Below are 12,329 nucleotides of genomic sequence, written 5' to 3'. Positions count from 1 at the left end.
GTCCTAGCATTTATGTCTTGCTACTTCATAAAGGACGTGTTGAGTACCACTTTACTATGTTTTATCTATGCTCATAAACAAACAGTTAATTTCAATGCACTATTATTCATGATCCTTTGTTTGAGTTACTCTTCATGTTATAACATAGTTGCTAAGTTCTATTGAATTATATCTATCATGTCTATGTTTAGAGTACTTTGATCCCAGCTCACAATGCTTTACATGCTTGATCAAGATTGTGTGGGCTTCATGTCACCTCAAAAATTATTTTTGTTATCACTTACCTACTCGAGGACGAGCAGGAGTTAAGCTTGGGGATGCTTGATACGTCTCAAATGTATCTATAATTTTTGATGCTCCATGCTTGTTTTATACATTTTTTGGCACTAACCTATTAACAAGATGCCACAGTGCGAGTCCTCTGTTTTCTATTGTTTTGTATTTCAGAAAAGTTGTACAGGAAATATTCTCGGAATTGGACGAAACAAAAGCCGAAGTCAATATTTTTTCTATAACGACGACATAATCCGAAGGGGAGACAAAGAGGAGCCACGGGGGGGCCAAACCACCCCTTGGCGCGGACAGGCCTAGGCCCACGCCAAGGCATGGTGTGGCCCACCCAGGTGGCGACCGACATCGCCCCTCCGCCTATTTATTCACGATCTCGGGAAAACCCTGAATACCAGAGCCTCCATCCACGAAAAGTTCCATCGCGGCCACCATTGCAGAACCCATCTTGGAGTTCTGAAGTTCTTCTCGGCACCCTACCGGAGGGAGAAATCATCGCCGGAGGCATCTACATCGCCATGCCCGCCTCCAAAGTGATGCATGAGATGTTCATCTCTGGACTATGGGTCCATAGCAGTAGCTAGATGGTTATCTTCTCCAATTTGTGCCTCATGTTTAGATCTTGTGAGCTGCCCCACATGATCAAGATCATCCTTATGTGATGCTACATGTTGTGTTTCCTGGGATCCGATGAATATTTTATACATTGTTGAGATCGATTATATATTCTTGTCATATGTTATTTGTGATCTTGCATGCTCTCCGTTGCTAGTAGATACTCTGACCAAGTAGATGTTTGTGACTCCAAGAGGGGGTATTTATGCTCGATTGCAGGTTCATACCTCTAATTTTCTAGAAGAGTGACAATAACTTCTAAGATTGTAGATGTGTTGTTGCTACTAGGGAGAAAAAAACAATGTTTATCCAAGGGTAATTCTGTTATTTACTTTACAGACATTGCTTAATGCGATAATCTGTTGCTTGCAACTTAATACTGGAAGGGGTTCGGACGATAACCGGATGGTGGATTATTAGTCATAGACGCAGTTGGATTACGGTCTATGTATTATGTTGTAATGCCCAAACGAATCTCATAGTAATCATCTTGTCGTCATGTATGGTCGATATTCTATCAATTCTCATCTGTAATTTTTTCACCCAGCATGTTATTTATCTTTATGGAGAGACACCTCTAGTGAACTGTGGATCCCGGTCCTTTTCTTTACACTGATAAATTCAACCATTGCAATCCTGCTCTGTTACTTACTGCAAAGCTATGTTCACTTTAATTACTGCAACATCTCCTTTCACTGGATACATTTAATCCATTGTGTTTAGCAAAACCGGTGAGATTGACAACCTCACTGTAAGTTGGGGCAAAGTACTTTGGTTGTGTTGTGTGCAGGTTCCACGTTGGTGCTGACGCCAGTAGTGCACCCTGTCACTAGTCAGCTGGCAACACCTTCAGAAGTCACGCCTTTCTCCTACTGGTCGATTAAACCTTGGTTTTTTCTGAGAGAAAACTTGCTACTACGCTCATCATACCTTCCTCTTGGGGTTCCCAAAAACAGTGTGAAGTCGGCGTTACGATAAGCACCATCAGACGCCTGCTCCCGTCTTCAGCGCGCTTAGGTCGACGCCGCCTCTCAAAACCACCATGCTGGTGCCCAAACACTCACTATGCAGACTGGTGGATGTGGCGCCCCTAGTGGCAGCTGCAACCCCGTGCGTCCTCCTGGCGTTAGCCCGAACTACCGTGGACGGAATCCAATCCCTGGGTTCCAATACGGCCAACGTGGAGGCCGAGGTGGAGGTCAGCAGCACAGCGGCGGACATGATCACGGTGGAGGTCAGTAATAGCACTACTCGGGTGGTCATCCCGACAACGGAGCCTCCGCCGGAGGCCACCACAACTCCTCCGCCATGTCGCATTTACCTTTTGATTTTTTTTCAAGTTATAATAAACATGCAACGTCTCAAACTTTATGTGATGCTTGTCAATTAGGAAAACACACAAAATTACATTTTGCTACATCCCACTCCCATGCATCGTCTCCGTTTGAGGTCTCCGTTTGAGATCTGTGGACGTCACTTGTTCTTAGTTGTCTGGGCTACAAATATTACTTAGTTATTCTTGATGATTTCTCGCAATTTCCTTAGGTGTTTTCTCTACGTGCAAAATCTAATACTTGTGATACTCTGCTTCGCTTCTTTGTCTTCGTCGCTAATCAATTCCACACAACCATACGGTGTCTTCAATGTGATAAAGGAGGAGAATTTCTCACCACCAATCTACGGACCTATCTCTCTTCCCATGGTGTCGCTCTTCGCCTATCATGTCCCTATAAATCTCCTAAGAATGGCCGAGCCGAGCGCATGATCCACACCACCAATAAAGTTTTTTGAACCCTCCTCTTTCAACTCTGGGTTAGAGACCTTAACACCATAAATCATCTTATCAACATTAGACCCTCTTGTGTCATCGGGCATTTTACACCTTACTTTCTTCTTTACGTTATACATCCTACATATGATCATCTACGAACTTTCAGCTGACTATGCAAGGTGACCTTATCGAAATTTATGCGAGCTATCGAACAATATGCGTTGCATCAACGAAGCTGAGAAATACGATTTGTGGCTTACCAATCAGTCTGGCATTTACTTCTCCCCTCATACCGCTACGAACATTGTTTGCAACCAAAGATAGCATACAATACAGCCCAAGCTCCGCTTCTCCTCATAAGGTATCCAGTAGGCTAAATGGAAAAATATGGAAATTTCCTTGTGAACAACCAATCACTCCTTTAGCCTAGAGTTCGGCTGCGGAAACATTGTGTTAACTACCAATCAAATCAATCATCAACACAGTCAACTACCAATCAAATCAATCGTCAACACAGTCAACTACCAATCAAATCAATCGTCAACACAGTCAACTACCAATCAAATCAATCGTCAACACAGTCAACTGCAACCACTATAAACCCTCTGCCTCGTGGACGACCATCGGCCCAGATAAAAACAACAAAGTCCTTGGTGTCTCATGGGGCAGATATTACGAATAGACGTGATATCTCACAACATTGTGGCAACTGCAGTTTTAAAAAAAAAAATGCCTGAAGAGATGGGCCTGGTTTTGCAATACAAGCTGCCTTGCATTGGTGGCACACAAGCACAAACAGGTTATAAAAGCTGGCACACTACGACAATGGAAAATGACAGGTACATGATATGTATAAACCCTCACATAAAATGTCTATATTTCTCACCGCAAACTTACAAGGGCACAAATGTTCACACATATTGCTGGACGTATGACCGAGCCTCATACCTTGTACATATTGATTCGGAGTATAACCATTCCAAAAAAAAAGAGGAAAGTACCACCATAAAAACCATCATATATCTTTCAAGAGACTGCACATTCCAATGGAGTAGCAAACAAGCGATGCAATGAACAAAGGTTGCAAAGCAGCATCTTCTTTACAGATACTTGATGAGAAGCCAAACAATCACGGCGAGCAGCACTATGGCGGCAACAGATAGCAGCAGGGCCATGCATGAGCAGCCACCTTTGGTGCGCTTGTTCAGAACTGCAAGCCCCTTTTGCACACGCTGAATGAAGAGAGCCCCGTCAATGTCACATCCGCATAAGCTGACTAATTCATATCAAATAGTAGTAAAATATCTACCTGAAGTCGGGAGTTCGTAACGTCCACGTGATCTTCAAGGTCATCCTGCAATATGGAGAAAGGAATTATTCATCCATTATTGGAAACACATTCACATGGCTCTTTTAGGGGCACTAGCACTAACAATCAATCTTGTATGCAGAGTAAGTTCTTCATTGACTGCTAGTGCTATATGTTTCGTGCTCAGTACTGTCTCCTCCAGCCTTTCAAGACCCTCATCTTGTTCTGCAAATTGTTGAAGAAAAGGAATAAGCTACCACGCAATGGTTATCATCTGTACAAGACACTGGTACTTTAAAGAATATAAAAAAATCAAAAAGGAGAAAAATATAAATATATGTGCTAACCAACATGAATGTAGTAACAATACCAAACAGGGGCCCATGGAACCTATTAAGTTCGCTTAGGCACAAATGTGTATTTATTCAATTTACATAATTGAGAAGGCCCATAGTTAATGGAAAACTACTGGAGGAACAATAATAAAAACTGAAAGTAATACCTTTCATAACTTGCCTCTGAAGGCCAACAATCCCTTGGTTATCCAACCCAGCAACTCTGTTCATATCATCAGCTGCTTTCTTACCCTGACCAAGCAAATCCTCCCTACATAGAATAAATGCATATTATACATATTCTTATTACGTTCTGAGCAAATTTGAAAGAAATTAAGTTTTCAAGTATATTTTTAACCCCCAAGAAAAGGTGAGCACTGATGCAGGATAAGAGTGCGCTAGGTTCAGTACTGACATGAAGAACACACCTGTTTGCAAAGTTTGACACATTGAAACTTGTCCCCATCTGCTTTGCTTTCGATTTTAAATTGGAAAGCGCATCTTGGCGCTTATGCATCTCCTTGTCAGTGCTGCACAAATTTAAAAAAAAACACTATGCTTAATTTTTTTGATAGCAAGTATAAATCATCAGACCTTTTAACCGCAGGATACTAATTTATTATACATATGCAGAAGACAAAAATCCTAGTTTACTCATTCTTTAATTAGTTTTTCTCTCCTTGTCTTTTTGGTTTCCTTATATGTCCATTGGCTTTCATATCTAGCCTGCCCCAACTTGCTTGGGGAAAAGGCTTTGATGTAGTTGTTATTGATGCAGAAGACAAAATCAGCCTTCAATGACAAACCTACAGTACTAAAAAAATTCACATAGACTACTGTTATATATACAGGGGTCTTAGTATTCTAGTTTAGTTTATATCTCCATTCTACTAGGACTATCTCCCATTACTTATTTTTTTAGAACCTCATCTTATTTGCTAAAGGACTTAGTTAATAGCAGCCGGCTATCTAAGGCCTTGGCCTTGTTATAAGAAGTCTATTTAACCCTACTCCCCTTCTCCTATCCTCATCCCCTGCTTTCTCCATGTGCTCCGATTGACCAGAGTTGCCCTCAAGGCACTTGGGCCAAAGCCTAGTCCTCTAGCAACTCACAACTACCAGGTCGTACCAGATACACATTTCACATGAAACTTGCAACCAGCATGGAAGCCTCTTCCCTATATTGCACACACCATTATAACGATTGTTTTACTGAGCCTAGAAGAGTTAAGCAGCCAACCGATGTAGGATACATCGAACATGAAAATAGTGGTATTTAACATTTAATACAAATTCTCTGAGATTCTACTATCCTATATACCTTTGTAATTTTCATAATAAACTGTCAAGACATCAGAGTCTACAAATATAGTGTCAATGTAGAGACTCCAATGATAATCAGTATATAGTGCATAAAGAAAAAGTAGTCGTAATAGAACATACAGTGACTTTGGAGGAATCCTGGACAACAACGTCACCAAACTATCCAGTCTAGTCCCAAGAATAGTTATTTTTCTCCGAATAGCTGATGTGTGACGCATAATTTCAGGGCCTGATTGTGGAAGAGAACCTCTATCGGCAATCATGGAACTTATATCATCAACAAGCTTAGATGCTTCAGTGTACTCTTTCATCCATGGGTCCGAAGATGATGCCATTGCTGGTTAATTCACAATAGTATTAGCATCATAATTGTCAGGTGAGCACAAAAAAGTATGGCATGATATAAAGCTTTAGCATGATATCTATACCTAATAATAAAGGAGCTAACGTTTCCGTGGTTCGGTCCGTCTCAATGCGCTTTCGTCCAACCTTAAATACGTCTTAGTAAGTCGACCTTGGCCAAGGTATTGTGCGTGCGTGGTCAGAGCCTGTAGCCCGTCGAGTCCGTCGCCTTTACTTGGCTTGGCCCAATCACATCGCTCGCCGTAGGAGGCGTACGAGGAGAAAACTCCTGGTTCCTTCCGTCCACGTAGTCCCGTCAGTTTAGTCTTCGTGGAAGAAAACAACTCCGTATGACCGTATCGATCGGGTATAGGTTTTCCTAGCGTGCGTGTTTCCTTCCTCCCACTCCTGGTTCTCCATATATACACGTGAATTTAGGAGACGATCGAGAGATCCACCGGCAGGAAAACTACCCGATGCCTGCCCTAACTCACGTCCATTGATCGAACAAGTGAGGGGAACGATTGCTGCAGATCTTCGTCCATTGGCCGTCGGGCATCTGCAGCGCTGTGTGGGGCACCTTGAAGCTCGCCCGATCTGACGGTCGACCGTCGCCGCCTGCCGGCTACCTATCCGTGGCGTCTGGTGAGGTCTACCAAGCACTGGAGGAGCGCGATCATGGAGCCCTCGAATTGGTGGCCAACTGCGAATGCTATTCACAGATGTCGACAAACTCTAATCGGCCAATTCGCGACTCTCGCGAACGGTTAAGTCCGAGTTATACCTCGATCTGCATGGAGGCACACAAGGACCGAGAAGCTTTTTCTCCGTCGCCATGTCGGAGTTCGTCCTGATCTTTGTCGGCGTGGGCGCGTCCATGGTGAGGGGCTGTGCGCATCGTCTTCATCGATGTGCTCAGTATAGAGAAGGGATTCAGGATACGTAGTCAGCAGTAATCCATCCTCGTTGGCAGCCTGGATTGGGCCGACCAGTGCAGCACTTGGGTTCACTCCCACAGCACGGACGAGGACGTCTGATTGAAAGAGTTCTCTAACGGATTCGTCTGACAGTCCTACACTCCTATTCTTCACAATTCCAGTTATCTCATACAGAGGATTCCTGCACTTAGAACTTGGGGAATTATATTTGAAGAGACTACTAAACTTCAAATTTTATGATGAGTATGACCTGGGCAATGTGCTGCATGCTGTCAGCGAGGAAGTTGTTCATCGTGTTTGGCGGTACACCGCAGTACTGGAGCCGAACCCACTCTAGGTTCGTTTGCTCTCTCATATTCTAATGTTAATCGCGTGAATTATTATCTAGCATGTGTTAAACTATTTAATACAGATTGCTACACCAATTATATATATATAGCTTGTGTTGCCGAAAGCTTCTGCCTTCTGATCTTCTTCGCCTTCAATTTCTATTTTGCACTTCATTTTCAAGAAAGAGAGGGTATTTTATGAGCACGAGATTTTATACAACTATTCGGAGTGGAGTGTGTTCTCTATCTTTAGAAATACCTACTGAACCAATACTATGCTGGGTTCAGAAACTTTGGAAGTAATGTGATCTTTAAGTGTTTGACAGACTCTGTTGAGTGCAATTTGGAGACAGAGCTGAAGATGGACTGATGTGAATCTGCAGACATCGGTTTTGTTCAGCTGACACAACTATTGGCAAACATGGCTTCTGAAGCAGAATCATAATGGCCACTGTCATGCCGCCCTGCCTATCAACTATGCCGTGCTTGGTGCTGCATTCGGTAATGTTATTATGTAAACAAGAGGAAAGATCAACGGTTTGTGTGCTGATTAGATAAATAAAATAAATTAATTAAAGATTGGAAACTAATAGTACTTTGTTCAAGAATAACTGACTCGGATTTGCCTATTTTTACACCGCAAATCTAAACTAAAACGTGTTTAAAATCTAGACAACTGCAAGTGACTATTTTCGGCCGGAGGAAGTAGTAGATCAAATTAACAAATATTTGAAGTAATAATGATTCAACTTTAAGTAACTTTTATTTGTTATTATATGAATTATTTTGTGTTTTTTAGTTTTATAGTTACAATTTAAAAAGAATATCGGTGTGGGAATTTGAGTCCCTCAGAATATCGGTACAAATAGAAGATATTAAGTTTTTTTACTTCAGTTGGATTCATTGTAAGGAGGGAAGTCAACACTCATGCTCTGTTCAAGAATAAATGGGAAAGGGTGAACTAGGCTAGGGATAAATGGGTCGATCCATTTTAGGTTCAAGTATTCTACTAGGCAAAAACTACATGAGCTAAATAAAAATTAAACCGTAGCAACGCACGGGCATATATATATATAATAATAAAGGGAGAAGCGTTTCCGCGGTTTTGTCCGTTTGGTTTCTGTCGTCCGTCATCGTTTGTTTCGGCCGTGCGGTCCTTCGTTGTTGGTCCGTTCCGTAATTCCGTAGGTCGTGGGATTGTTCCGTCGTCCAACTATGCATCGCACCAGGTCGCTCTTCTCGCGTGGGCTAGCCGATCCGCCACAACATCGGCCCATCTTTCAGCTTACCTATATCTATATTTATCTAATCTAATCTAAACCGAAGGAGTCCGCTCAAATAAAAAGAAACGAGGACGAGTTTGGCACGAACTCGAATCCTCCATAATCGAATCACGGATCCTTGCCTCCTCACCCACGAAAACTGACCCATATATAGACGGTATCCTACACGTTAATTACTCATCACGCGATTGCAGAACTCGGTAGAGTTAGCACGCTACCGAATCTCGAAACTGAGTTTTCCGTCGGCAGCAGAAGCCCCAGATCGACGGGATCTTCATCTATGAAGCATAGCACAGGCTGTGGGGACTCGCCTGAGTTGTCGCCGCACCGGAGTGGCTGCTTGCCGAGGTCTCGGTAACGTCCAGGTCGCCGCCTCGCGCTCATTAGATCCAGTTGGACATAGTCAGTTGCTGCTCACGTCTCGCCGGCCGGCCGGAACACAAAGAAGCGTCGCGTATCTTTGCGAGCTAGATGATTCACGATCGATTGGACGTTATTTTTTTTCTGATTCACTGATCGACTGCTTCGTCTGATGTGCATGCGGTGGATTAAACGCTCAGAAAGAAGCTGGTTGCGTCAATCAGATTGTGGCCCATCAAGGAGCAGGCGTGGCATGGGTCTTGACGCTTTGGTCGTCGTTAATTCTTGCAGGATTAAGCTGGTCACTCCGAGCCGCGTCCGCCCATGATGCATCCGACATGCGCTGTCCTGCCTAACCAGTAACCAATTGGATCGGCTATTGTTGGTTTGGTAGCTCACTATGTGTAGTTCAACATGAGATTCATATATGCTCTATTCCTTTTGCATGTGACCCGAGCGACATACTCTGTTAGACAAAATATAACCACATAGTACTGCAACTCACAACGCGCAAATAGTAGCAACGGAAATTAGGAGGGAAAATGTGACTAAAACTGTTCACAGTCAGCAACGCATGTGTATTACATTACGTAACAACAAATCTTTTTTTTTTGCGGGTCCACGTAACAACAAATCCGTCTGCTACGTAGCAGAACAAAAGCACCTTCTATGTTCTACGATGTTGAATAGGTTTGACACTTCACCGGAATTTGATTGGATGTTTCTGTTGTAGCATTAGCATATTAGCAAGTTGGTCTTTTACCTAGAAGGAGCTACATGTTTTCAGTTTGTTACAAATTACGGAATGGAATGGCAGAGCAAGAGCACATGATCTTCAAAAGTGATCTAGCACGTTTTTGAATGCATTCAACAATAAATTTATTGCATGCTCTGGTTATACTACCCTCAAATTTTCTAAAACACATTTTCTGATATTGATAATAAAAACAAGATAACCATGGTATATTTTATAATTTCTTACAATGTTTTAGCCGCTATTATTTGTTGGTGCATGAATCTTTAGACTGCAAAACCGTTGATATGTCTTTTTTTAACACAACGCGTTGAATCTAAGGATTTCCATAGTCGACTCCAAAGTGCATTACCGTATTAATTAGTTAGCTACAATGGTGGAAAAAAACTCTCATGTGGGAATGCACATACTAAGTTTGACACATACTTCATGATGAACTTCTCGTATGTATTATCCCGTTGCAATGCACGGGCAATTTTCCTAGTATAGGTATAAGAAGGAGCAAGGTAATATCACAAGTCAGATACCATGCAATATCATAATTAAAAAATGGCACTAGGTGTCGGCCAGTTCGATCCCAATCTAAGATTGCCAGAACAGAGTGCTCCTACCCAATTACTTGAATCCTAAGAGCAAGTCCAGCAGGACGCCTATAGTCTTTCCCCTATATCTTTCTGTAGGGGACTGGACTCCCCTTAAAAGATCCCTCCCCTATATTTTAGCTATCTCCAGCTGCATCCCTATATCACATTTACCTATATATTTCAACAATACTTTGTAACCAACTTCGTAATGGTTATTTCTTGAACCTCTACAATTCGATTCAATGCAAAATTAGCAGAACTGGGACATAAACAAAAAAAAAAAACAGGGTACAATTTATTCAACATAAGCAGTAGCAAAATTGGCGAAATTGCAGTCAACTTCACTCAATTTCCCAATCAATTGGACAACAATTTGACAACAGTAGAAAATTGCAATCAGTGGCTCTAGCAGACAGCACCCCGCAGAATTGGTACCGCTCATTGTTCCTCTTCCAAGAAAAAAATGAGTACACGTGTGCACGTTTATGTTCTCTGAGTTGACATATTTGTGCACAGATCGGAGGTGAGGTCAAAATCAAGGTGGTCGGGATGGCGTCGATCTGGACGTGCCCCAAGCCCCAACTCGTTCTGACCGCGCGCCCTGGCCGGCTAGGTCTCCCGGCCATCCCCGCCCCTCCCATGCCCAATCTTCTTCTTCCTCTCCCGGCTGACCATGGCAGCGCCACCCAAACCCCTCCCCTCCCGTCAAATCTTCTTCCTCTCCGTGGATCCCGTCAGGTGTGGAATTTTGAGCTCGAATTTGAGCGAAATTGAAGAAAAAACGGAGGCAGACGAACCTGGTCGAGCGCGTGGTGGGGGCGAGCGGTTACTATCGTCGACGGGTAGGGACTAGGGGACGCCTCCAGTGACGGCGAAGAAGGATCCGGATGTAAATTCACGAACCTGGACGATATGCTCTCTGGAATCGGAGGTTGAAGCTTGGGATTACGCCTAGGCTGCGTCGCCTCCCCCTTTCGGCTTTCCCCGCTTGTCGCCCTGTTATTTTCTCCGTGTTTTTTATGGAGTTTTTATTTTTTTGAGAAAATACGTGCCGTTCTGTGAGTGTCTGATGGGACAGGGACGTCAACTGCGACGGAGACGGCGAGCCGACGAGCCATTGGGCGGGTCCGCGAGGAGGACTACTCAAATTTGTTTCCACCTGAAAAAAAATGCCGCCTCGCCCTCCACATTAAGGTATTCACTCCAAAGAGCAATACTACTTATTATGCTAAAAGATGGTGGCATGATGTGATGCCCTGATATGTGTGGAACTAATGTAAACTAGCAAAATATGGCGCGGCGGCACGCCGCGCAGATAACGTGGTTGTAAGTTGAGAAATGAAAGATGGTACTTTCCTGGAGTGCATTTCATAGTTTCCTAAATGTCAGTTCATCGTTTTCAGTATTATTCAAACATGATTGTCAGGGAAACCATCTACCAAGCAAGGGTATATGCATGTGGTACATGTATAGGTGATCTGTCATAAATTTCATTACACCCTTGAAAATAAACGAAATGATAAAAATCCTGGATTCAAGAGCTTGACACACACTTGGTAACCGGAGAACGTCTTGGATGAGTGTATATGTCGCTTAGGAGCTGCACCATAGGAGACCCGACACCAAGGACTCCAAATAGCAATGACTCATATTCAGCTCATATTCTTATTGGATCATCACACCAAATATGTACTGATTGAAATTTGTATAGAAAAAAAAAAGGCAGTTCATTCTGTAGAAGTAATAATTGGGAGCAAACAACATTATTCTTCAAGTTAGATCCATTGGCTGCACCATCTCTTTACTAATGAACGATTAAACAACAGAAACTCATTACATAGTTTTGTACTTGTACAAACAAAGCATGCCATTACAAAAGCCTTCGGTACGGAGTACAACCTGTGTGTGTTTCAAAGCTAGCTTCCGCATATACCACTGGTAATTCGACACCAACCACCGCTATCACGGTAAGCCTCAGTGCAAGCCACAAATAAATAGCAAAAGGAGCCTGAACCATCTCGATGTCAGCGGTACAAAATGCGCCCTAAAAATTAAGCATAAATCATCAGTCAATAACTGGATGTACAACATACATATA

The 12,329-nt window shown here is 42.9% G+C and overlaps 1 protein-coding gene across 2 annotated transcripts; it reads right to left on the bottom strand.

The window, feature by feature from the left end:
- Nucleotides 1–3,523: 3,523 nt before the first annotated feature.
- LOC127301015 (syntaxin-52) lies at nucleotides 3,524–11,283 on the bottom strand. Of its 2 annotated transcripts, none has more exons than XM_051331224.2 (7): nucleotides 11,135–11,283; nucleotides 5,762–5,978; nucleotides 4,747–4,848; nucleotides 4,486–4,589; nucleotides 4,108–4,208; nucleotides 3,984–4,028; nucleotides 3,524–3,906 (listed from the first exon to the last, which is right to left on the bottom strand). In XM_051331224.2, the coding sequence occupies exons 2-7, from the start codon at nucleotides 5,974–5,976 to the stop codon at nucleotides 3,775–3,777; spliced, it is 699 nt and encodes a 232-aa protein (XP_051187184.1). In that variant the 5' UTR covers nucleotides 5,977–5,978; nucleotides 11,135–11,283; the 3' UTR covers nucleotides 3,524–3,774. The 2 variants fall into 2 exon arrangements, with proteins under 2 accessions (XP_051187184.1, XP_051187183.1); XM_051331223.2 differs by having other exon boundaries at nucleotides 11,029–11,264.
- Nucleotides 11,284–12,329: the final 1,046 nt, after the last annotated feature.

The sequence above is a fragment of the Lolium perenne genome, chromosome 7, assembly GCF_019359855.2.
Source record: "Lolium perenne isolate Kyuss_39 chromosome 7, Kyuss_2.0, whole genome shotgun sequence".
Lineage (NCBI taxonomy): Eukaryota > Viridiplantae > Streptophyta > Magnoliopsida > Poales > Poaceae > Lolium > Lolium perenne.
This window is presented reverse-complemented; position numbering and strand designations above follow the sequence as displayed.